The 27,125-nt window shown below is 36.5% G+C and overlaps 3 protein-coding genes across 5 annotated transcripts in view; 1 reads left to right on the plus strand and 2 right to left on the minus strand.

Moving 5' to 3' along the window:
- The window catches only part of LOC127787972 (delta(14)-sterol reductase), a 36,471-nt gene extending 32,162 nt beyond the window's left edge, over positions 1 to 4,309 (minus strand). Inside the window, exons 1-4 of the mRNA XM_052316083.1 lie at positions 4,186 to 4,309; positions 3,975 to 4,092; positions 3,801 to 3,871; positions 2,895 to 2,951 (exon numbers count right to left, since the gene is read on the minus strand). Of these exons, the coding sequence (XP_052172043.1) occupies positions 2,895 to 2,951; positions 3,801 to 3,871; positions 3,975 to 4,092; positions 4,186 to 4,233 (294 nt within the window). The 5' untranslated portion in view covers positions 4,234 to 4,309. The remainder of the gene's footprint in view (positions 1 to 2,894; positions 2,952 to 3,800; positions 3,872 to 3,974; positions 4,093 to 4,185) is intronic.
- Positions 4,310 to 4,959: 650 nt separating this feature from the next.
- On the plus strand, positions 4,960 to 13,176 carry LOC127789224 (histone deacetylase HDT1-like). Its single transcript, XM_052318052.1, has 10 exons — positions 4,960 to 5,103; positions 10,138 to 10,208; positions 10,287 to 10,504; positions 10,783 to 10,799; positions 10,882 to 10,926; positions 11,021 to 11,223; positions 11,894 to 11,938; positions 12,084 to 12,180; positions 12,665 to 12,803; positions 12,888 to 13,176. The coding sequence occupies exons 1-10, from the start codon at positions 5,091 to 5,093 to the stop codon at positions 12,949 to 12,951; spliced, it is 912 nt and encodes a 303-aa protein (XP_052174012.1). The 5' UTR covers positions 4,960 to 5,090; the 3' UTR covers positions 12,952 to 13,176.
- Positions 13,177 to 14,321: 1,145 nt separating this feature from the next.
- The window catches only part of LOC127789223 (splicing factor U2af small subunit B-like), a 29,808-nt gene continuing 17,004 nt past the window's right edge, over positions 14,322 to 27,125 (minus strand). Inside the window, exons 2-6 of one of the 3 annotated variants that reach the window (XM_052318050.1) lie at positions 19,623 to 19,709; positions 19,458 to 19,539; positions 16,184 to 16,310; positions 15,655 to 16,075; positions 14,322 to 14,775 (exon numbers count right to left, since the gene is read on the minus strand). In XM_052318050.1, coding sequence (XP_052174010.1) covers positions 15,667 to 16,075; positions 16,184 to 16,310; positions 19,458 to 19,539; positions 19,623 to 19,709 — 705 coding nt within the window. In that variant the 3' untranslated portion in view covers positions 14,322 to 14,775; positions 15,655 to 15,666. Of the gene's footprint in view, positions 15,512 to 15,654; positions 16,076 to 16,183; positions 16,311 to 19,457; positions 19,540 to 19,622; positions 19,710 to 27,125 lie in introns of all 3 variants that reach the window. The other 2 variants (XM_052318051.1, XM_052318048.1) reach the window with 2 other exon arrangements.

Below are 27,125 nucleotides of genomic sequence, written 5' to 3' on the forward strand. Positions count from 1 at the left end.
ACTTTATAGGCTCCACCATCTCTTCTATAGGAGTAGCCATTTCTATCTAACTCTCCAAGGGAAATTAGATTTCTCTTTAAATCTAGAACATACCTTACAGAAGTTAGAGTTTTAATAGATCCATCATGCAATTTGATTTTCATATCTCCAATTCCCTTAATCCTATACTCTTGGTTGTTTCCTAACAAAACCTTACCACCACCCATGTCTTTAAAGTTCAAGAACCAATGCCTATGTGATGACATGTGAAAAGAACAACCTAAATCTAGAATCCATACCTCTTTATCTGCTTTTTCAGATACAACTAGGGCATCAGAACTGTCACAATCAAACTCACGGACAGATGATGAGATTTAAGAATGAATCCTTTCTTGAAATTCTTTCTTTCTCTTAGGGCAATTCTTTTTAATATGCCCTTCATCATGTCAGTGATAGCATTTTATAATCTTTCTGCCATTCTTGGATCTAGACCTAGATCTCCCCCTTCCTCTAGGGTCTCTACTATCGGGTCTTGACTTAACCGAAAGAACATCACCAACAGAGTTCTTTCCCTCTACCTTATGCTACAACTATTTTGAGTTTAGGGCTCCTATCACATCATCTAATGTTAAGAGTGTCCCTGCCATGTTTCAAGATATCCACAAAAGTTTCATACGATTTTGGTAAGGAATGCACTAATACTAAGGCCTTATCTTCATTATCATATTTGACTTCAATTTTTTCAAGGTCAAGACACAGCTTATTGAAATTGTCTATGTGGTCTTGCAGCCTTTGCCCTTCACTCATTTTAAATGTGAAAAACTTAGCTTTTAGATACAGCCTACTAGACAACGATTCGGTCATGTATGGACTCTCTAACTTAAGCCAAAGTTCTGTTGCTATCTTCATTTTGGAGACTTCTTGCAGCACCTTATCACCTAGACTTAATATCAATGTATTAAAAGCTTTCTTACCAATTTCTTTCTTCTTTTTTGCAGTATATGAGGCAGGCATTTTGGTTTCCCCTTCTAGTGCTTCTTCTAGTCCAAGATTCCCTAATAAAGCCCCCATTTTCATCTTCCATAACCCAAAGTCATTCTGCCCATCGAATTTCTCTATATCATATCTAGTGGCAGAGGCATTTGAAGCCATTATCATGACTGGGATATGACTCTAATCGATTCTTGGCTTTCTTTGATCTATTAACCATGCTCTGATACCAAAGGTGTTAACCCGGGAGCACTGGAATGCACTTATTTTATGATTGGAAATATACACACACGTGGATTGATCTGATAGAAAAACAAGAACAACAATAACAGAAATGAATTGTACAGAATTCATAAACCAAACCACACGAGACAACACGATTATCTTGGTTCAGATAATTCCTTAGAATGATCCTACATCCAGCCTTCAAACCCCTCAAGAGCAGTCTCTTTTGATCAGAATGAATCAGTACAACAAGCCTTTCCACACAAGTACAATCTTGATCTCACAAGATTACAAAGAATTACCAATATCTAGCCTTTCCTCTCAACAATATGCACTCGTTAATCATGCATTAAACCAGCTACCCCCTGCCCTCTTATTTATAGACATAGGGGGGGACAAATCAATACATTTAACTGGGTTTAGTTATTACCGGTTTTACCCCCCAATACATTAGTTAATGTTGGAAGATAACTGCCTAACTAATTCTGCCGCTTTGACAAATAGACTTGTTTCACAGACTCCTAGGACTTACTCGATGCAAACTAGACAACAGTAGAAAGAATACAAAAAAAAAAAAAAGATTTTCCTGTCAATAATGTATGTATACATTTCAGCTGCAGTCAGTTCACATAATGGCCACAAGAAGACAATAGCTTACTCATGTGGTCCCCCAAAAATCATAATAAGGAAAAATATAATGAAGTCAACCAAGTAACTAGCAGAAGCACCCACTGCCTTGACCAACAACAACAGGTAACAACCCGCCCAGTAAACACACAGATCAGGGTCCACTGATTTCAATCCATGAAATTATATTCACAACATGCCATAAACATCAACTGGCACTTTCATTGATTCAAATGTCAATCACTTATTCTTCAACTTTGCAAATTTTTAAATTTTCGCAACTGATTAGTCTAACCTCCTTCATTGTGTTAATACCAAAACCATGAGACAAAAGAACAGTTAACTTTTCCCAGTTACAATTGACAGCCTCAAACTTTACTTTTTGCACCTAATTATTGTATGAACTCATTATTCTATTAATCTCCAGTCCAATGCCTCTAGTTTTAACAGTAATCAGACTCTGGTAGAACCCTTATTACTGGTTCTTTTCAGCGAAAATTGTGATAACTTTGGATGTAAAATTTTAAGTTGTTGAATTTCTAAACAAAGAGATCAAAGGTTGACCCCATTCAAATCTTAGAATATTAGATGCATCCTTGCCTTTTGTTTTGAACTTCAACAAAAAATCATGGTTTCTAGGTGGTGGAAGTAAAATTGAAGTTCTTAAAGCCACTTTAAAGGCTGAAAAGGTATTCTCAAGTGCCACTTCATCCTTGAGAGACCATAAAAGAACTTCCACATATGGCTGCTAGTTGACCTTTTTTTTATTTGGGGGGGAGGGGGGTTTGTGAGGCATAACATAACAAAAAAAAAAAAGATAGAAACAGTTGCCTTTACTTCAAAAACTGCAATAACCTTGAACATGACAAGACTCAAGAGAGAAATTGATAAAAACAGCACATCCTGGTAATGCAAGTGCTTTGAGGAGTAGCACCATGTTAGATACATGAAGGCAGGCACAGGCACATGGTAGCAAACCACTTTAAACTGGCAGTATTTACAAGTGAGATTTGATTTAATATGGTCAATCATATACAGTAATCTAAGAAGTATGAAGTAGAAATGGTACTTACAAGAAAACTAAAGATAAAAGTTGTTGACAAAAGCTCAAGTCCTCTGTCTGCTACAGCCTGCAAGCATAATAACATTCATTTACAGATGTAAAATGACAAATGCAATCACAACAAATGGCTGAAACTATCAACGTGCAGTGAGCACTTTTTCAAGCAGTGGTAATGATGTGGATTTTCTTTATCCCCTCTCAACTGAGAACACAATTTCAAACGATACCCAACATAGTTATATAAAAGGCACTATTTAGACTAGATCAATGCTAATAGTATGAACAGGAGTTTATGCCAATAAGTCAAGGAGCATCTTGATACAATAAACACCATATCCCATCTCATCTCAGCAAAACAAGCTTTGCTGTGAAGAATTCTAGATGTGACTAACCAGAGAATTGCTGAGAAAAAGCTTTCTTGTCTTTTGCAGTAGTTCCAATGTATGACAATATTTCTTATGGAAAATAATCAACATTTACATATCGGGAATACATAGACAGGATTTCAACTCTGGATGTATGATCAATCAACCATATTGCCTTCATCTTTTTCGCTTGGATGGAACCTAATGCTATTAAACAACCTCCTTGTGAGGAAGATTAGAACTAACAGAGAAAGACATAACCTAGTGATCCACCTTTATATACCTAAAAGCAGAAATGCATTTGTATGGTGAAGTGTTATTTGTGAAAACAGACGCATTAGATGAGCGATGAACATACAGATTATAGCAAGAGCAACATATATTTATCTTTGTGTTTACAAAAACAGATCCATACAAAATGTACGCGTATACCCAGCCATTTTCCTTTCCTTTCCTTTCCTTTGAGTCATCAAACTTCCAAACATAGCATAAAAAGTAAGAAAGTGCGGATTCCATAAATAAATAGAGAATGCAATGCAGTAACTACATACAGTAGGAGATACGAGCTTATTCCAAGCCCCGAGTCCGAGTAGCACAAGCAGAAAAATCAGTGATAGCAAGCCTGAAATTGTTAATAGTAACAGAATACACAAATCCTTTAAAAACTAGTAGTTCACTAGCGCACATTGATAGCAATAAAATGGAAGAAGACAGAAAGAAGTTACCGTTGCACCGGTAAAGGAGACGAGTGCCGTCCGGCAAGGTCACACCGGGGATAAGCTTCCCCGGAATAATGGATCCGGCAATTGCTAAGTAAGCAAAGAATCCAACCAGCAATGTAACCTAAAAATTCAGCACAGAGAAGTTGATCAAGGATGTTAATAGACTTGTGTATGTGAATGCGCATACACAGACAGAGAGAGAGAGAGAGCTCACAGAGGTAGAGGAAGGAATTAGGGCGTGGATAATTGAATCGAAATCCATTTTCTCTCAGTCGCTTCGCTGTGTTGAGCAGATGCGCATGTGGGAAGTCACTGTTTCAAGTGAGCGCTGATCTCTCTCTATACCAATGCCAGATAACTAGATTAGAGATAATTTAGATAAATAATATTAACGTTATTTTAGTTTTAAAATATTTATTATATTTTATTTTTTATTAATTTATAATAAATATATTATACTTTAAATTATTTCATTAATTAGTAAACATTTAAATATTAAAAATAATGTGTAATAAAATATATTTATTATTATTCAATTATTCCTCTTCAAATAATAGTTAACATTACTATTATTTAAATTAATTTTAAGACAAAGTTATTGGAAAATTATATATTTTTAAGATACTTTATTATTACTCTCAAGGATTGGAAAAAATAGTATTTAAGAACAATGATTAATATTATCTTTACTGTTATTATAAAATTGCATAAATTAAAAATCAAATTTCAAGAACAATAATCCACATTTATAAATAAGAAATGAATAATAATCCATGGCCAAGTCCTTACAAGACTTAACAATTATGTAACACATTTGATCAAAAATAAAGGGCCACATTTTACTTTTTCGGGGTTGTTCTGAAATTTTAATTTTATCAATTCATCTTATATATATATACATTAAATTTTAAATTCGAATTTTTGTCATATTTTAAGTTTAATTTAAAGTTATATATTAAATGAAATAACCCTTTGGAATTAACTCCGGCATTAAACCTCACCCCACGCTCCTTCCACTGCCCAGTGGTTACTTCAACTTTTCCCTCTCATTAAACCCTAACCTCTCTCTCTCTCTCTCTCCAATCTCGATCACTTGCAAACCTTCACTCGCCTTGATCGATGGACTTCTGGGGTAAAATACTCTTAATCTTTGATTTTTCTGTAATTCTCCTGCGAAGTCGTGTTCCATTTTTCTATCTCGAGGTTCTTTGTCTATCACTAGGATTTTATAGACATTAAGGCGTTTGATTGTTTCTGTACACATTGTAATGTGGATGTACCGTTGATCTCGTTAGATTATCCTCGCTGATTATCGCTCCTGGTTGTTATATTCATGTACATGTAGTTGTATGAACACGGTCAAGGGGTTGTTGCATCCCCCCCCCCCCCCCCCCCCCCGGGGCAGCCTATCCGCGTGACATGTCTAGACCTCCATTCACGAGGCGTGGGAGTTAGACCACGGTGGGTTATGAAAGTGGAAATGAGTGTACGAGGAAGTGCACATAGACATGCATCTTTAAAAGAAATGGAGTCGCGAATTGAAAATATTAGCAGGGTTACACAAGGATTGAATCGTATGACAATAATTAGAATGTATACCAAGGGTAGCAGAGTTTCTCAAAGTATAATGTAAAAGGAAATAGAGATATGACATAGCCGTTTATTTAGAGCTATTGTTGTTCTTCCCATGACTGAAAGGACCAAAGGATGATAAGTAAGGTTGTCACATATCAGGTGTTACTTCGTTTTCTGTGTTAATAAGAACATGAAATATGAAAGTTTACCTTTTTATGTTTGGAAAAAGGAAGAACTCCTATTCATTTATAGTTTAATTCTAGATGGGAATAATTATCATGGAAGATCCAAGAGAGTTGACATTTAATTAATGTCAAATTATTACCTATTAGTTTTGCTTCCATGTAGTTGCTACACAAACACTATATTTGTACAAAATTACTGTAAGGAATATGGCATATTGTAATTTTTCCATTGAAAAATTTGAAGAACGTTAATTGTAAATCTGTAATTTCAAGTATGCCACTAGCACATCAATTCTTTTGCTGCAACTTTTATTGAAACATAAGTTGGTCTTAGCATTTCCTTGCTCAAAATTAATGCAAGAGTAAAATTCTTGCAAATAGTAAAGGTATCCATAATGACTTGGAACCTTTTCATTGTCAAATTCCCTTGAGATGCATTGAAATTGCAAAAATATCACTCTCATGTCGTTTTGGTGAGTGATCAACGTATAAATTATATTCCCTTTAATGTAGCAGTTGATTTTGTTATACAAGATGCCCACATGAACATATTTATGATGCAAGAGTTCTAAACTTGCAAAAAGTTTGTGTATGAATTTTTCCTATCATGTGACAAATCTCTGAGAATAATGGAAACAAGTGTGAACAACAACAACAACATATCCAGCCTTTATCCCACTATGTGGAGTCGGCTACATGAATTCTAGACTTCCATGTATTTCTATCTTTTGTTATATTTTTATTGAGATCCATACACTTCATATCAAACTTTAATGTCGCCCTCAAAGTCTTCTTAGGTCTGCCTCTACCTCTTTTTTTGATTAATTATTCTATTTCATCAACTCTCCTCACATGAGCGTCTCTTGGTCTCCTTCTCACATGACCAAACCATCTTAGTCTAGTCTCTCTCATCTTCTCCTCTATTGGCACTACTTCTATCTTATTACGAATAATTTCATTTCTAATTTTATCTTTTCTTGTATGGCCGCACATCCATCTTAACATCCTCATCTTCGCTACACTCATCTTTTGCTCATGTTGGTATTTGACTGCCCAACATTCTGAGTCGTACAACAAAACTGGTCTTATAGCTATCCTATAGAATTTTTCTTTCAATTTTAATGGGATTTTACCATCACATAACAGCCCCGATGCATTTCTCCATTTTAGTCAATCTGCCTTAATTCTATGTGTGACATCCTCGTGAATTTCTCCATCTTTTTGAATCACTGATCCCAAATATCGAAAATGATCTTTTCTTTGTAAGATTTGGTCTTCCAATTTTATTATAACATCCTCCACTCTTGCATTCTTACTAAATTTACATTCCATATATTCTGTTTTCTTTCTGCTTAATTTAAATCCCTTAGATTCTAAATTGTTTCTCCATAACTCAAGTTTAGTGTTCACTCTTTTTGTTTCATCCACAAACACTATGTCGTCTGCAAATAACATACACCGTGGCACCTCTGTCTGAATATCTTTAGTGAGTTCATCTATTACTAAAGCAAATAAGTATGGACTTAGTGCAGAACCTTGATGCAATCCTATTGTAATTTTAAACGGTTCAGTATTCCCTCTGCATGTTCTGACTCTTGTCTCTGAACCATAATACATGTCCTTAAGGGCTTGTATATAGGCTATTCGGACTCTTTTCTTCTCTAAAACCCTTCATAATACTTCTCTAGAAACCCTATCATAAGCCTTTTCTAGATCTATAAACACCATATGTAGGTCCTTCTGATGATCCCGATACCTTTCCATTAGGCGCCTCAGTAGGTATATAGCTTCCATTGTTGACCTACCGGGCATGAAACCAAACTGATTTTCTGAGACCTCTGTTTCTTTTCTGAGCCTCTGCTCTATTATTCTCTCCCAGAGTTTCATGGTATGACTCATTAACTTAATTCATCTGTAATTTTCACAGTTTTGAACATCTCCTTTGTTCTTATCTATAGGGACCAAAGTACTCTTCCTCCACTCATCTAGTATCTTTTTTTATTTAAGAATCGCATTAAATAATTTCGTTAGCCAGAAGATACCCTCTTCTCTCATGCATTTCCATGCTTCTATTGGTATATTATCCGGTCCCACCGCCTTATAATTTTTCATCTTTTTTAATGCTTGCCTTATTTCATTTAGACTTATGCGTCAATAAAATGTATAGCTCACGTTCCCTTCAGAGTTACTAAGATGTCCCAACCTAACTCTTGTGTCGCCATCATCATTGAATAATTTTGTGAAATACTCTTTCCATCTCTCCTTAATCGCTCCCTCATTCACTAATATATTTTGATTTTCATCTTTTATGCATTTCACTTGATTTAAATCCCTTGTTTTTCTTTCTCTTGCTTTAGCTAATTTATATACATCCCTTTCTCCATCTTTTGTATCAAGTCGTTTATATAGATTCTCGTATACTTTTGACCTTGCTTCACTAACAGCTTTTTTTGCTGCCTTTTTTGATTCCTTATAATTTTTTTGACTTTCTTCATTATTGCATTGATATACAGCCTTATAGCAATTTTTCTTATTTTTAATTTTCAATTGCACTTCTTCATTCCACCACCAAGACTCCTTAAGGTTATGGGCTCTACCATTTGTCTCTCCAAGCACTACATTTGCTGTGTTTCTCAGGGCATTAGCCATTTCTCTCCACATTTGGTTTGTCTGTCCTTCTCCATTCCATTCTCTTCTACCCCTTAATTTTTCTTTGAAGATTAGTTGTTTCTCCCCTTTTAAATCCCACCACCTGATTCTTGGATTTTGTTTTATGTGATTTTTTCTCTTCCAATTTCTTACTTGGACGTCAAGTACTAGAAGTCTATGTTGAGTAGTCAAACACTCTCCCGGTATCACTTTACAATCCCAACAACATACTCGGTCCTCTTGTCTCATGAGAAAGTAATCTATTTGGGTGCTTGATGTGACATTTTTATATGTGATTAAGTGTTCGTCCCATTTTTTTAACCTAGTATTGGTTATGATGAGCCCATATGCCATTGCAAAATCTAGAATAGACTTACCCTCATTATTAATTTCCCCGAATCCATACCCTCCATGTACCTCTCTATAGTCGTTTCCGTCTCTACCCACGTGACCATTTAAGTCACCTCCTATAATCATTTTCTCTCCTCTTGGTATCATTTGTATGAATCCCTCTAGGTCCTCCCAGAATTTTTCTTTTATCTCCTCACCTAACCCTGCTTGTGGTGCATATGTACTAAAGATATTCATAGTCATTCTTCCTAGAATAACCTTCACCATAATAATCATATCCCCTATTCTCTTTACATCCACTACCTCATCTACTAAGCTTTTATCCATAATGATCCCCACTCCATTTTTTGCTCGATCATTTCCTGTGTACCATATTTTATATCCATTTTCTAACAAAGTTTTTGCTTTTACATGTTTCATTAACTGCACATAATAATACAACATTTGCACACCACCTGCAATTGTAGAAATTAACAATATTTCAACTTGAAAATTATGTTCAATTCATAAATTTAATCCTCAACATGCAAAAATAACGCTACTTTGTCAATCATAAATACTACACCATAAGGGTAAGCATTAACATAGACAAAAAAAGTGTAAGCATTAACTTGAATAAGAAATAAGTATGTATTTTCCTGGTTGGTGTTAGCTTTTTGTGTCTTGGGTTGTCAAAGGATTGATTTTCTTAGTAGGCCGTGCGCTCATTAAGCCTTCTTTTAACCTTCGGTTTATTTTAGCTTCTTGTAAATCATTTTCTGTAGGTAATGCATACACTTGTTAGGAAGGAAGCTAATTTTGTGCTTGTCCAATTGCATCTAGGTCAACTCCATGAAACAAGTTCAATGTGTATTTTTTCACTCACATGACATGTTTTCATGTGTCAAGTTTCATGTTCATTTGTGTTTTGGACATGGATGCAAAATTTGTTTTAGAGCATCTCTGTGTCACGGGCACATTTTAACAGGCACAAGCCCCTCTAACTTGCACTAACGTCAAAGATTAATTTATCTCCAGCATCTCTGTGTCAAGTTTCATGTTCAGTTTGGCCAAAGAAAAACTAGCAATTTTGGTTATCCTCACAGAATGATGTCTTAACAGTATTTCCAAAAAGTACAAGCTAATTTGGTGAATCTTTATTTTTAACGTGAGAGGATGAAAATTTATGGGTTTGTCTTGAATAAAATTCTACTTAAGTGTTGTTTACATTGAATGGTGCAACTTGTTTTTTAGGGTTCTAGTTATTTTTTGAATAATAAAAAAAATTCATTGAAGTGTTAAGCTAATGTGTCAATTTCGGGTTTTGCTCTCTTGGCCATGTTCACTCAGGGACAATCATATTTATATATAAATATGGGTCTTGAATGCATTTTCTTGATTTTTCTTGGCATGTTATCATTGTACAGGAGTAGAAGTCAAAAGTGGAGAACCTTACCATGTAGAACCTGGGCAAGGCTGGATTGTGCATCTTTCGCAGGTTATATTTGTTATCATATAATTGATTATTGCTGCTTTCAGCCATTCTTTATTGAAATGTATGAATATTCCTTTACAGGCTTGTCTTGGTGAGTTCAAGAAGGACAAAGGCAGTGAACGTGTTTACCTTTATGTGACTATTGACGGCAAGAAGCTTGTCCTTGGAACACTTTCTCCAGAAAAGTTCCCGCAGCTACAATTTGACTTGGTGTTTGACAAAAAATTTGAGCTATCGCACAACTGGAAAAATGGCGTTGTCTACTTCTATGGATATAAATGCAATACTCCATTTGATGAATATCCTTGGCTTTTATTCCCTTAATGAATTGTGTTTCCTTCTTCATTTCTTCAGCTCTTGGACTTCACTTCTTACTGCCATTATACTTGGTATTAGTTTTGCTACATAAAAAATTTGTTAGCATCATTTTACTTGATCTTATTCTTTTCACACACACACACACACACACATATATATATATAGTGTGTGTGTGTGTGTGTGTGGGGGGGGGGGGGGGGGGGGGGGGGGGGGGTTGTTGTCATTGTCACCCTTGACTTCCTGCCTGTTTTGTGTTCACCACAGAGGATGATTCTGGTAACTTCTTAACACACTGATCTATATTCTTTACTTCCATCTTTTTCTGTTCCACTCATTTGTGCCTATCTCTTGTTTACAGAGTCTGAATCTGAGGAGGATCTTCCAGCTTTAGCAGTGGATAAAGGCACATGCATTTGTTTTCTACTTTTGCTATTTTTTACTCAGTAGCTGTAGATTTCCTAGAATCTGCTTTCTAATTTGTTAATTTGTCTTCCCAGGAAAAGGCAGCTCACAGGCTAAACATGAAAAACCTCCTGCAATTGAGGATGCTAATATGGCAATGTCTAATCAAGCTGCAGCAAAGCAAAAGGCAAAGGTAGTGGAGCCAAAGAAAGATGCAAAAACTGTTGAAAATGATGATGTGAGCAGTGAGGATGGCATTGATACGGAAACATCTGATGATGAATTTGACTCAGATGAGGTATTTCCTAGCTCATAAAAGTTTATTATTTTCTGTTCCTTGTGTTTTAGCTAATTACCTTTTATATTAGACCTGTTATTTGCATTTGTAAACCCATGGTTATTGTATGATTTGTGTTATAGCACTGCCAGCACACACATGTACACGTATTCATGCATGGTATGGTGTTTTTCCATAAACTGTATGCTTTTAGGTGAAGTTGGTGAGTGGAAAATATATTCAAATGATTATGCTACTCATATATGATGGATTCTAAACATGGCTGCAATCTTATGCTATATCACATAAATGGTATCTGGATTTGAATCAAATCCTCAGAATTGTAGGTCGTATTGACCGTGACCAGTGGTTGACTAGTTATTCTCTAGGAAATTGTCCTGGATGTCTGAATCTAGAAATTGGCAATGACATTCTGGAAGATGTAGGTTTGTACTTGAATTGAACATTTTCTTTTTACAGTGATATTTTATGTGTGCACTTGATGTATATGTGTGAACAGTCAGCTTGTATCACTGTGTTCCCACAGCAATTTTGAATTTAGACTTAATTTCAGTGGTATTTATGGAGCTAAAGAGCACATAAAGCTTAGATACTTCCCTGCCCAAGTGTAAACTGTTTTTAGATGCTTCAGTGCCTAACTGTAGTAAATTTTTGGTTGTCTTATGTTTAGGACGAAGATGATTCTGAAAGTGAGGATGAAGAGACCCCAGTGACGGTAGAATATCTACTCTGCAACACCCCCTCCCAAATCAAAACGAACAAAAAAGAAAAAAATAAAAGAAAGTTGAGAGATGGTTGGAATCTTTTATGCAGTGATCCTGGCATTTTCTTTTTTGGTTAATGCATATTGGTTTCTTCAGCTGAAGGTTGAACCAAGCAAGAAGAGGCCTCCAGAATTGGCTGCTGAGACACGCGGTCCTGATAAGAAGGCAAAATTGGTTACTCCTCAAAAGACTGGTAAATTTTTGGTTTTACTGACCTAGCCAGAAATACTTTTCCCTGGACAGTGGCGACAGATGTCTGGTTCAGTCCTTTCTGCTCATTTAACCTATTTCTTCTGTATATTTAAACCTGTGCAAACGGGAGCTGACAGACTGGGTGTTGAGTCACACAATGTGTTTAGCTTTGATACTTATCTGATTAAAAGTTCCATTTTGTCATGATTTATTGGCATTCATTCCTAAAGAAGATTAAAAAATCAGATTAAGATTAAAGAAAAACATTGTCATTGAATCATGAAATTTGTTATGAACATGTTTTTTAATGTTTCTGGATGCAGTTCCATATATTGATTATCATGTAATTAAATGTGGCACAGAATTTTTTTTTTTCCCCCAAAACAGGGTTAAGATTTTCATTCATTTTACTTTTGAGTCTCACTATTGGACCGGTGTGTTTGGATTATTCAATGCTCAAGAGGCAATCCCATTGTTTGGTGCAGATACGAAGAAAGGTGGAGGAAGTAGCGGTCATGTGGCTACACCTCATCCATCAAAACAGGCTGGAAAAGCTCCCGCTAATCAGCCAAAGCAGCAGACCCCGAAATCCGCTGGATCACATCCATGCAAGTCCTGTAACAGGTAATATTGATGGAGTCATCAAGGTTTGCTCAGTTGTACTGGAGTTGGTACAGTCTCATTCTTTTTCTTCTGTCATCATCACAGGTCATTTAACTCAGAAATTGGTTTACAATCACATACAAAGGCCAAGCACAGTGCTGGAAAGTAAAATGGAGTTGAAGAGTGAGCTATTGAGCCCTTTGGTTTAGGTGATCTTGTTTTGTCTATGGGATGTGTAGAGAAAATCAGCCATCCAGTTAGGTACCTGCTGGTTCATCTTAGTAAATAAGGTAATTCTAGTATGTACTGGGCGTTGCTTTATGTGCTGTAAAACTTTGGTGTCAAGTACACTATGGATGGATAATGCTAGCGTTGTCGTGGGTTTGGTTGCTCATCTGATCTCGCCTTGTTTTCACACCAGCTGTTACTATTGTAAGTACTCCTTCCTAGTTCACTACTTGCCAGATGTTTCAAAGATAAGAGGGTGATTTGAACAGCCGGTAGCCATCCGATTAGTTTTAAGCATGCTTAAGGGAACTCCGGATCGGGGATGCCATTACCATTGCCATCTCACAGAGAATATAGGTTTGCTTGATATGTTATGTTGTCCTGTGGATTGTCGTCTTGTTGTAGCTGTTTCTTAACTCAATGGGAGAAAGGAGGGGGGGGTCGCAGATGAATATGTTGTGTAGGCGGGAAAGTTTGATGCTGCCTTGTGGATGAAAAAATTTCAATTTTTCAACGGGGGAAGGTACATAGAGGACGAGTATGCAGTACTCCGGCTGCCCTTGACGCACTTATTTAATTATTTTTATTTTATTTTATATGCATATATGATTTTGTGGGTGTTTTCTTTTAGATATAGGATTGTTATCTAAAAAATGTCTTTTGATACTTATTGTTAAAATTGATTTTCTTTATCTTTATTTTGAATGTAAAAAACATTTTATTTGTTAATTTTTGGGTATTATTTTAAACGTTGTATTAGTAATTTCTAATTTGAAAAGCTAATAATAGACACGGTATGAAATTTCTAGTCTTATAAGCACTTCTCCCAAAGGAAAAAAAAAACAAACAAACAAGTCTGCAAGCCCCGTAAGTTTATGGTTTATCTAAAGTCATTTTCTTTGTACTCTCGGACTCAACTTTTGTAGATAAGAAATTCTCCAGTCATTTTCTAGGATTTTCATTTTGCCAAGGCAAAAATTGGAGTAACATGGCGGGATCAATTCAAGTTTGTTTCTATTTGATCATATTGCTTCCAATGAGTAGATCTACGTATATTTCTCCAAAATGAGTGAGCATTTGCCCTTCTCAAATATGTCCATGTGAGTTTAAACGACGACGGTAACTTAAAAACTGACGAATTTTGCTATTGGATTGGTAGAATAATAACAATCCTGTTGAAAACAAAATTTGGCTACCACATCTTGTAATTGTTTCCTTCTAATAGAAAATAAATTCACAATCGATGATCATTGACCTTCACAAGACACATCTAAGAATAAACCCCGAGGAGGGGCTTGGATAATTACCACGTGAAGGCTGCAAAAGGAGACTTTCACCATTATAAAAGCAAAAGCAAATGGCTAAGATTGCCCCACTCTTCCCATCCCATACAAGCATACATTGACATGGCACATATTTTACCTATAAATCGACCGAAAAACCCGAAGCCGAAAAGAAAACCACAAACATTTAGGAGCAGTATTAGTGTTGTCACATTAAATAATCTGAAACTGCTTAATGCAAAAGGCGAAGTACAGACATTCCTGAACAAATACTGGTGTTGGTGCCGCTGCTGCTACTATGGCATACTGTCAATCCAATGAAGTCTGGTATCATCAGTTTAAATGCTACGGGCTGCTAACTTGATCAGATCCTGTAAAGTTGCTCTGCAGACATTTGTAGCAAGCAAACCTGTATACAAATATCATGGTAAGGTGCTTGTGGAAAAGATGAGGCTCATTCCCGGAAGCAGGAATACCTGAACCTGCAAAACTAGTGAAATTCGTAAGACCGCTAACTCGTTGAGGAAATATATAGAAGGATATCCATGTTATTGTATCAAAATTAAAAAATGTACTTATCAGGAAAAAAAAAAAAAAAAAAAGGAAGCAGATAAGAGCTATAGCTTCTTTTGGTTAAAAATGGGTTGAGGATGTCATGAACCTGCAGATGCTATTCTTGCCATGCGAGTGATGGTGTGCACAAAGTTTTCATGCCAAACATGAGAAGCCTTTCACTCTGCTAACAAGAGAATGATGGCTGGAAAATAATATGAAATTTGCAACACATGGGTGAGAAAGTATACCCTTGTGCACAAATGTGAGAAATCAAGGTTTCTCTCAATAAACTGGAAAATGTCAAATATGGCCCATGCGTCTTTCATGACAAATATACTTTTGTTTGAAGTATGTTAATATCCTAACCAAGATTAAAGAAACTTTTACAAAACAAATTTTGGGAAATACTGCAGGGGAAATTTTGGTTTCACCATGCACAAGTGGAAAATCTGCACAAAATCCATTAGAAAATAATGACTTAAGAACAGAGATGTTGAGTAGTGGAGAATAGAATGGGTTCTAGTATAGGCATTCAAGTTCTGCACGGTCACTGTCTCTTCCCTAAATTTGTTTTCATCTTCTTTTAGCGGATGGTAGGAGAAAAAAAGGAAAAAAAAAATGCTTTTACTTTCAATATCATATAACAATGAACCTGTACTCCACCTGCACAGTGGAAAATGGACTGTAAGCTATCTTTTCTAAAATGTACTTCCCAAAATATAAAATAAGCTAAATATGTTGTATTTTAAATTTCAAGGCAATGTAAAGATTCTTTAAAGAATTTAAGAGCGAGCCTGGGCACAAACCAGACGGTTGGATCAGTAGTCATAATCTCCTTGCTGCTGCTGATGAGAATCATCATATCGATCTCCATTCCTTGCAAGGCCATTGCTATCAATATCATTTCTACTGTTACTGTTTTTATTAGCAGCCTCTGCTTGTTCCCTTTCCCTGTTCCACTGCTCAATCTTTGCTCTTCTCTCAGCACTGCCTTCTCTTCCAGGGCTCCTATTTCTATGTTCCCTGGGGCTTCTGCTTCGCCCAACCCTTTGTCCTGGACTTCTGCTTCTAGGTCTCCTGCCCCTATCGTGATGGCGGTGATCTCGGTCATCACCTCTCCTACCAGAACCACGACCACCATGCGGTCGCTCTTCATAATTGCGATGTCGCTGTGGACTGCGGCTGTGCCTTCGGCCACCCCTCCCAAATAATTGCCGCCTCAATTCTCTATTTAGTGAACAAAAAAAATAAAAAAGCAATACAATGATCCCTTTAAGTTTATGCAACTAAAAACAAACCTCCAACATGAAATGTTCAATCACCAAGCAAACCCACCTGCTAATCTTTTTCAGATGCATGAAGTTGCAATAGCCACCTCTATTGCAGACATTTTCCTCATATTGCCGACATGTAGCTTCACGAAAATCGGTCACAGGAGAGAAGTCAACAATAATGGGGTGCCCTAAAACATAGAAGCTATGTCAGCTGAACCGTGTTTGATAACATTATTTCCACTTATTTTAGTTTAACTTATTGAATAATCAGATAAGAACGAAAAGAGTAATAATATAAAGTAAAAACATATCAAACCATAATCCCACTGGGTGGGGGACTACAATATAAAGTAAAAAAATTTCCGGTACTACCAATGTTCTCCCTCCCTTGATGAGTGATTACAGTATGTTCAACCCATCTTTCTTTAGTGGTTTACCCCCAAGGGCCATCAGAAAGTAACTTGAAAATTTTCCTGTAATACCATTTTCTTTCCCTCCTGCATAGGTGGTTAAAAGTAAATTCAAGTCCCCCGCCCCCCCCCCCCCCCCCCCCCCCAAAGGCCATTTCCTGCATTACCAATTTCTGCCATAGGACTGGCAACGTGGTGATCCTACTCCATCCCTGGCCAAGGAACTACAGCCCCCTCCAAATGGGTAACATATTTAACTCTCAACCCAAAATCCCATTTATACCAAAACTCCCTGCTTCATTTAAGCTAATTGGGATTGGCACGGGAAAATTAAGGTAGACAACCCACATAAAATTCAAAAATAAAAATAACAATACCCAGTAAGTTAACACAAATAAAAAGATCATATATTGCTAAGAGAGAAATAATTTTATGTGCATGATAGGAGCAGAAAAAATAAATAAATAAAACTAACTGCTTCTCTTATAATAAAGGTATTTTAGGATTTATTGGAAATAATTTTAAAAAAAAATAATTGTTATCATTAGAATATGATAGGGGAATTTCACACTAGCATTTGCGAGGTTCCTCACTCACCCCGTCCCAAGTGCACTTCAAGTTACCTCTCTTGCAAGCCATCCCCAACCAGATCATCCCCAACCCAGTCCCATTATGGCTGGCACATCATTTTTCAGGTCAATCAAAATAAAATTCCATAGAATTTAAGCATTTATTTTGCTTCACTGCACTTAAACAAATATATGTATAGTGTAATTGTTTCAGTTTGTTTTGACCCAAAAGTGATGACTACAGTTGCCCTCATTTTGGGCCTTTTTTTTTTTTTTTTGGGGGGGGGGGGGGGGGTTTAATTGACCTAAAACACATATGACCTGCAAATTGAAATTCCAAAGTTGGAGCAGGTACAGAAGTGACTAATTTTCCTGCAACTTCTCACAACCATGAAAAAGCGCAATAAGAGAAATGAGAGCAAAAATGTGATATAAGCCTCTCTACTGATCAATCAAGAGAGAATAGGGTATGATAGAGGAAGGTGGTATGGAATTCCCCTGTTTTCTTAGTGATAATGTTGGAAGCAGCTAAGGATTTTTCTTTCTAAATAAAATAGAAGCAACTGATGTTTTTAAGTTACACGGATGACAAAAGTTTCTTCGTCTAATTCATAGGTAGTGCAAAGGCTGTAAGGTCAATAATATATAAATTTACTAAACTCTCTTTGTTAATATGATATAACGCATCAATCAAGTTCACTTTTCTATCTCTGTTATTTTATAGTTGCCTTGAGTTTTGAGTATATGTAGCAGATGCCCATTGCACCTTTTCTATGTTTTGAGCAAAGGTTTTATGAGATATTGGCATCCAATGTGTCTGGAGCATCTGTGGGTAGTTGACAAGTTACTTACAAATAAGCAAATAACGAGCTGCTAAGAAGGTAGTTTATAAACATTCACATCTATAGAAGTAAAAGGAGGATATCCTGTTGTTGTATCAAATAACAATGGATGTGCAAACATTCAAAAAAAGATGAAATAAGAACTGATATAATATGTAACTAAACAATTAAGATGATTTGGACATATGAATAAAAGACTGATAGAAGCAACAGTAAGGTGAGTGAATGAAATGGAAGAAATTTGTAACAGAAGAGAAAGAGAAAGATCAAAAAAAACTTGTCGGGATATCCTTAAACATGATGTAAGATATAATGGTCTTACAAAGGGTATGACCATGGATAAAGTCGATTGAAGACATAGAATTCAAGCAACCAATCACACCAATAGGATTAAGGCCTGTGATTGTTGTTGCTAGGCAAAGTTTTAAGTTAATAAGCCACACTCAAAGACTTTGGGAAAGGGTAATTGAGCAAAGGTTAATAAGGACATCAAAGTGTCTAAAAATTAATGTAGCTCCATGTCTGGTAGATCAATGATGGTAACGACATACTTGATGAGGTGTTTGTTGAAGAGGCCTAGAGATAAACAAAACTATTGATACATAGTGTTCATAGATTTTAAAAAAGCTCATCACAAATTATTTAAAAAGGTTTTTTTAGATGAGAAAGTAATATAAATTGCCCAGATATTGATTAGTAATGATTTGTATTATGGGGCAAAAACATGTATTAGAACTTGTGAAAGGGATATGGGAGTTTACAATTACAATTGAATTACATAAAGAATTTGTAAAATTGCCCGATTTAGACCATTAACATCTGTAGCATTGAGGGTATATATTTCCTTCAGTAAAACAACTTTAGCATTGGAACATATCAGAAACCAACACTGATAAGCTGAATGTATGATGGAAAAGCAGCCACTGGGACAACTGTGTTGCATCACCTTTTTAATAGAGGTGCTTATGAGTCAGGTTGGTTTGGGAGACTCAACATTAATTGTGACTGGATTTATAATTTTGTACCCATAATCAACCCAATCATAAAGTAAAACCAAACCAAACCAAACCAATCCAATCTAATCAAAATTGGACTTGATGAAGTGGAGTTTTGGGTCCAGTATAACTGTTCCAAGTATCCAAGATGGTGAACAAAAGATAATGAAATCAAACAAAGTAAAAGGGAGAAATGTGGTGGAAGAGTGTTTACATAGCAGTGAGTGAAAAAATTGCTAGCCTACTACAGAAAATAGAAATTTGAGATAAAATACGCATGTGAGAGTTACAGGGAGTTCTGTCACCACAAAAGATGCAGAGCTGCGATAAGATGTTCTTAGATCTGAGTTCAGAGTTCAATGTGGATATAGAATAAGAATTACTACTAGGTATGGAAAAATTTTAGCAAGCTCTAATACAAGCTTATTCGGTCAGTAGGTCTACAAGTGCCCCTACTTTCTATGTGTTCATGTGTGGTATATTTTATCTTAAATATATCTAGATCAGAGTGCAACTAACCTGCATAAAACCTTCCAGTCAAGTTCTGGAGCGCACTGGCAGCATGTTCTGCTTCTCTAAACTGCACATACACATTACCCACCTGCATGATTCATAATAAAGATTAAGAGAATCTCAATAACAAATTAACAAAACACTAAGAATAAAACTATAGACAAGAGGTACCATGTGGTCAGCCAAATTGTCACAGATATTAAGGTTCTCAATCTCCCCATACTTGCTTAGCTCCTCAAACAAATCTTCGTAAAAATCCTGCATTGTAGCACAACTCTTACAGATTCCAGAAAAGAAAAGAGGGGGGAAATAAACATTTTACCAATTATGCTCTCCATAACATTAGCAATTTGAGAAATGAAAATAGAAAAGAAAGTTATCCTTGTTATCTAAGTAAAAGATGCACCCCCAAACCTGCCACAAAGGTGCACAGTTCTGGTAGAGAAAATAATGAAACTGATAAAAATCACAAACCTGTGTAGTGTGTACAGCTATTCAAACAACAAAAACAAACCTCAATACCCCCAAATTTTGTGAATTTACTAGGGAGTAGGTCTAAAAAGAGTCACAAATAGAAAATAAGGCAAAAAAATGACAACAATTATAAGCTCGTCCAGAAACTATATCAGTACTATGTTGGATTGCTAACAAGCATGATAAAAAGATGAACATTAAGAGAAAATTGCCATCACTTCAAAAACAGGAAGGAGATGCACAATAAGAACAATCACAAACCTTAATCCCACTAGGTGGGGTTGGCTATATGAAAGAGATGTACAACACAACAATCTAAATTGAGAGACTTGAGTGAGAACAATGATCCGGGGCACCACATGAGAATCGAGTCACACCATAGCCAAAATCAATGAACATGTTAGAATTGGGAGCACTAGCAGTCCTCGAAATCAAGATTAGATTGCACTCTTGGCACTCTCACAACTCACTGGTATAACGTACAACAGAAATAAAACAATAACAAAATTGAATGAATAAAGAAATGTTGTGTCATTTGTATTAGACTAGGAGTCATGTAAAATTGGGTATTTCATATTATTACTGCATTTGTATGTTTTATTTCCTGTTATATAGTTAGATTTAAGTTTCTTCTAGAAGTTCTGTTTCTAGAAGGATGACTGACCGGCATGTTTGTTATTCTCGGTCAGTCGGTCAGTTTGTTTGCCTTGTAACTAATGATCCTATAGCCTATAAATAAGGATCGTGGGATAGGAGTTAGGTATCAGTTTTCTGTGCACTTCATTCCGTGAGGGGTTTACTCCTGTTTTCTGTCTTGTGTTCGGGATTGAGTGAGAGGTGCGAGTAAGGCTGGGTTAGTCTTGTAATCTTGGAATTCTGTTAGCCTTCAGGTATATGGGCTAGGTAGAATTAAGGTCCTCTTTGTAATCATCCTGAAGATTGTCAAGATAGTGGATTGGGTGGCACATTTGTCAGTCTGGACGTAGGTCTCTTTTAGAGACCGGACCAGGATAAATCCTTCTGTGTTCTTACTGTATTTCGTTTATTTTCTTGTGTGGTTCTCATATCGTTTTCATCTCGGGTGAGAGAGAGTTCAAGTGAGTCATTTGAGGTGAGGAAATCTCAGGGAGAGTTGTGTTCATCTCTAACAAGAAAGAACAATCAAACCACAAGAACGCCGATTTATCCAGGTTCAGACTGATTAAAACCAGTCCAATATCCAGCCGCTTTCAAAGAGAGCAATCCACTAGAACTTGATGAAAACCAGTACAAGAATCACACTCGCACAATCGCTTTTCCCTCACTGATACACAAGAACTCTCACCAAGATTACAAGACTATCTTTCTAGACTTTCTCTCACAATACAGCTCTTAGAAACTATCACTGAGAGTGATCACAGTGCAAGGTACCTGCAGTCTACCCTCACCCCCTTTATTTATAGACTAAAGGGCGTGAATTACAATATGAGAAATAACCAGGATCGATTTTCCCTATCTACCCCTCACTTAACAAAACCATACAGTTAGCCTATTTACCTAACTGCCACTGCCGCACACAAATACCTCAAATAGACATGTCTGACTCCCTCTAATCTTCCAGCCACTCAAAGCAAAATTGAATTAACAATTCTCCACCGTTTTGATTGAGTTGCTGCCTGAAACCTGTCTTCATCAAGCTGCTTATCATCTGAACCTGCATAAAACTGATCATTTACACAAAATAACCTGTAAGAGTCTTAAACAATGGTGTCAACTTAGACATAGGAATTGCCTTTGTGAATATATCGGCTGCATTTTCTTCACCAGCTACCTTAATTAGACTTCCTTTCTTTCAAGTATCCCTCTAATAAAATGGTACCTCACATCAATATGCTTTGTTCTCTCATGGTGAGCTTGATTCTTAGCTAAGTGTATAGCACTTTGGCTATCACACATTAGGATAGCCTTAACATCCTTCCCTAGGAGTTCACCTACTATACCTCTCAACCATAAGGCCTCTTTTATAGCTTCTATAACAACTATATACTCGGCCTTTGTGGTAAAGGGAGCCACTACAAATTGTAAATTTGTTTTTTAGCTAATGGTTGAGTTCCATAACTTAAACACATATCCTGTAGAAGATCTTCTTTTATCTACATCTGTTGCATAATCAGCATCAGTGAACCCTAAAATGTTAAACTCTCCATCCAAACTAGCTCCGCCATATTGATTGTTCCTTTTAGGTACCTAAATATCCACTTAACAGCTGTCCAATGGTCTTTTCCTAGATTAGACATGAACCTACTTGTAACACTCATGGCATGGGCTAAATCCGGCCTTGTACACACCATACAATACATAAGACTACCTACAACACTTGAATAGGGAACCTTATTCATCTCTCTCATGCTCTCTTCATCACTAGGTGATTGCATGTGGAACAATTTAAAATGTTGAGCAAAAGGAACATTTACTTCCTTTGCTTCAAGCATGTGAAACTTCTTAATCAGCTTCTCAAGATAGGACTTCTTAGATAGCTGGATCTTCCTTTGCTGCCTATTTCTAGAGATTTCAATCCCTAAAATCTTCCTAGCATCTCCTAATTCCTTCATTTCAAAGGCTAACTTCAACTTCAGTTTTAAACTTTGAACTTCCACATACGATTGACTTGCAATCAACATGTCATCTACATAACGGAGGAGATATATGAAGATCTTAGATGAGATATGTCTAAAATAAACACAACAATCGAAATCACTCCTCTTGAACCCTTGACTAATCATGAATGTATCAAATTTCTTGTACCACTGCCTAGGGGACTACTTAAGTCCATATACGGATTTTTTCAGCAAGCATACTTGCTCCTTACCCCTAATCTCAAATCCTCTTGGCTACTCCATTAGAATATTCTCTTCTAATTCGCCATGGAGGAATGCAGTGGTCACGTCCATCTGCTCTAGGCTTAAGTGTAAGTGGGCAGACATAGCAAGTAAAATCCTAATCGAAGTGTGTCTCACAACTGGTGAGAACATTTCATTGAAGTCCACCCCTTCTACTTGGGTGAAGCCCCTTGCTTCTAACCTAGTCTTATACCTATGTTTTGACTCAATTCCTGCCCCTTCCATAATTTTAAACAACCATTTACAGCCTACCACCCTCTTGCCTAAGGGTCTATCAACCAAGGTCCAAGTTTTATTCTTTCTAAGTTATTCCATCTCGGATTCCATGGCAGCTAGCCATTTCTTTGAATCCTTAGATCTTACGGCCTCTTCATAAGTGAGAGGCTCTTCTCTAGCTACTTCTAATGCACTATAGAGTGCATATGCCACTAAATCGGAGAACCTTTACCTTAATGGAGGTCTTACTGCTCTTCTTTGCCTATCTCTAGCCACATTATACCTATCTATACTAGGGTTACTTCCTAAACTTGATGAACCAGCACTGTCAGTGTGCTGGTCTCCATCATAACTTGAGGTATCAACATCATCTGATTGCTGGAAGCTATCTAAGCTAGAGGATCTTGCACCAGCACTATGCTGGTCAGCTGCCAAGTCCATAGGACTGTCATAGGCAGCATCATAGGTATCCTGGCTGCCACTAGCAGCATCTTGACCTTGCTGTATCTGATCAATTTCAACAGCTGCTTTTGCCTTTTATTTCCTATCCTCTTAACTTATCCTCTTTCAAGAAAGAATTTTCCTTAAAGATTACATCTCTACTTACTAAAGTTCTTGGCATATCTTCTTCCAAACACCATAGTTTATAACCCTTAACCCCTGACGGATAGCCAATAAATAGACAACATTTAGCCCTAGGCTCTAATTTGCCTTGCTTTACATGAGCATAGGCTATACAACCAAACACATTTATATGCTCAAGGCTTGGTTTATGGCCTTCCCAGATCTCATAGGGTGTTTTAAACCCTATAGCTGCCAATGGAGACCTATTGATTACATATGCAGCTGTAGTTACAGCTTCTCTCCAAAATCACTCAGGTAACCTAGCGTGTATCAACATGCATCTCACCCTCTCTAGAAGGGTTCTGTTCATCCTCTCGGCCAAGCCATTTTGCCTAGGGTTTCCGGGGGCTGAAAGGTGTCTAAGAATGCCACTTTCACTACACATTTGGGAGAAGTTCTTATTACAAAACTCTAGACCATTATCGGTTTTAATGATCTTAATTTTCATACCCATCTAATTCTGTATCATGATTTCCCAGGTTTTAAAAGCCTCAAAAGTATGGTCTTTTGATTTCAAAACATAAACCCAAACCATCCTAGAGTAATCATCTATAATGGATAGAAAGTATCTTGCCCCTCCATGGGTTAAGGATTGACTAGGGCCCCATAGATCTAAATGTATATAATCTAATGGGGCTTTCGATGAATGGGTGGCTTTCTTAGGAAATTTAACTTTTATAGACTTTCCTAGGACACAAGTGTCACACTTATCTAATGCTGTAAATTTTCCAGCACCTAAGATTCCTTGATTGGATAGTTCTTTAAGGCCTTGTTCACTAATATGGGCCATCCTAAAATGCCACAACCTAGACTGTTCAAAATTCTTGGCTTCTCCTAAGGCTGCATCACCACACAATGTGGCTGCCTGCAGAACATATATGCCATTCTGAAGAACAGCTTTCATGCACACAAGTGACCCTCTAGTTACCTTTAGAACTCCGCCATCCCCCCCTATAGGAATAGCCATTCTTGTCCAATTCTCCAAGGGAAATTAGGTTCCTTTTTAATTCAGGAACATACCTTACAGTAGTTAGGGTTTTAACTATTCCATCATGACGCAAAGGCAGCAAAATATTAGTGAAACACTCTTTAAAGAGAGAATACAGTTTGTTCATGAATATTGTGCTAGATGGGTGTACGAAACTGGTATACCTTTCAATGCTATTGATTATGATAGCTTCAAATTGTTTGCTAAGGCGGTTGGTCAATTTGGATTGGGCTTCAAGCCTTCTAGTCAATACCAGTTGAGGGAACCGTTATTAAAAGGAGAAGTTGACAGAACGAAAAAGTTACTGAAGAAGCATAAAGAAGAGTTGGCACGAAATGGGTGCTTTATTATGACAGATGCTTGAACAGACAGAAAAAAAAGGAGCCTCGTGAACCTGTGTGTTAATTCTAATGCAGGTAATGCTTTTTTTTCTTTGAAAGAGTCTTTAGATGAAGCACATACAATTGAACTCATCTTTGAAAGAGCATTGAGCAAGTTGGGCCACAAAATGTCATCCAAATAGTAACCGACAATATTGCCAATAATATGGGAGTGGCAACATTGTTGAAGGTGAAGAGGCCAAATATCTTTTGGACCTCATGTGCTACTCACATCATCAATTTGAAGTTTGAAAGTATTGAAAAGCTGTCGAGGTATAAGAAAATAATTGATCAGGCCAAGAGTTTGACAATCTTCATTTATGCACACCATAAGACCTTGTCTTTAATGAGGTCATTTACGAAGAAAAGGGATATAGTGAGACCAGGAGTCACTAGATTCGCTTCTTCTTTCCTTACTCTGCAGAGTTTGATGGAGAAAAAAGCCCAAATGAGGACATGTTTACCAGCTCTAAATGGGAGGAGTGCAAATGGTCGAAGACTGTTAAAGGGAAAGCAACCTATGCTATTGTGATGGGCATTGCTTTTTGGAATGGTGTGACTGTATGCCTTAAGGTTTTTGCACCTTTGATGAAGGTGATTCGAATTGTTGATGCAGATAAAAAGTCTTCTATGGACTTTTTATGTGGAGAGATTAAGCAAACAAAGGAAGATATTAAGGAGGCCCAAAATAATCTTGAGAAGAACTATCAATCTGTTATGGAGATTATTGAAGCAAGGGTGAAAGATAGGCTAGATAGTCCAATTCACTGCATTTTGCAGCTTACCTTTTGAATCCCTACTACTTTTTCAAGGATATGGATATATAACTTGATCATGAAGTGATGGATGGGTTTTTTAACTGTGTGGAGATGTTTTATAATGGTAAATTGCAAGGTCATGTTATAAATGCTGAGTTGCCAAAGTATACTTGTAAACAGGGAGCTTTTGGAAAACTGTGGGTAGCTCAAGAGTGTGCAAAAAATGATGACAATTATTATCCAAGTATAAAATTCCTTTAATCATTTCTTCGTTTCTATTGTGTATTAGTGTATAAATTTATTTACTTTATACTTATTTGACCTATGTAATTACGTGGTGGATGACTTATAGAATCAAACTCCAAACTTGCAACGAATGGCGAGAAAGATTCTCTCATTAACTACTAGTTCATCCAGTTATGAAAGAAATTGGAGCACTTTTGAAGGGGTTAACATATATTTTATAAATTTTTTGATATTTTAATTTTATTATCTATATGAATTATATTTCTTCAATATCATTAGCTATCCTTATCCACTTATTATTTATATTGATATTGCTTTTATTTTATTTATGTAGATACATACAAAGAAAAGAAATAGATTGGACATGAATCGATTGAACAATCTAGTATGTGTCCAATTTAATGCAAAATTGATGAACAAGCAAAAAAGGGAGAAGGAAAGGAATGTTGATGTGCTACTTGCTAGTGATGCTGGTAATGCACGAGGATGGATCGTTGATGGAGGAAATGATGATGAAGAAGTTGAGCCTGGTATGGGGCTCACTTGGGAAGTGGTTGGTGAAGCATTTGAAGCAAACAAAATGTTCAACCTCGAAGAAGTCCTAGGGTGAGAGAGCCTCATGAAGATGATTTTCAATCAGAAGAAGATGAGCAAGAAATCAATAAATTTGATTTTGAGTTCGATGAAGATCGTGGGTTGGAAAAATATGGAGATAAAGAAGTCCAATTAGATAGTTAAATTTTTTAGATATGGTTTATGTTGCATTATTGTTGCTTCTGCCTTCTTGAACCCAAAACTGATCTACAACAAATTACATTTTTCTTAGGCTTAATTCCATTATTTTACTTATCTTTCCAACTTTGATTTACCAAAAAATAACATCAAATTACATTAAAATTTAAAAAAAAAAAAAAAAAAAAAGCAATTTTCCTAGGCCCCATTCTGGCACCCGCCTAGCGCGTCTTATAACACTGAACAGAGATAAGAAAATAAAACCAATTAGTTTGATTAATTACACAAAATGGAACCTACACAGTATCAAAGAAGCTTATGAATCATCTAGGGGCAGATAGAAATTAGAAACCCACAAAGATATCATAATCCACCCA

Source organism: Diospyros lotus, chromosome 13 (genome assembly GCF_014633365.1).
Source record: "Diospyros lotus cultivar Yz01 chromosome 13, ASM1463336v1, whole genome shotgun sequence".
NCBI lineage: Eukaryota > Viridiplantae > Streptophyta > Magnoliopsida > Ericales > Ebenaceae > Diospyros > Diospyros lotus.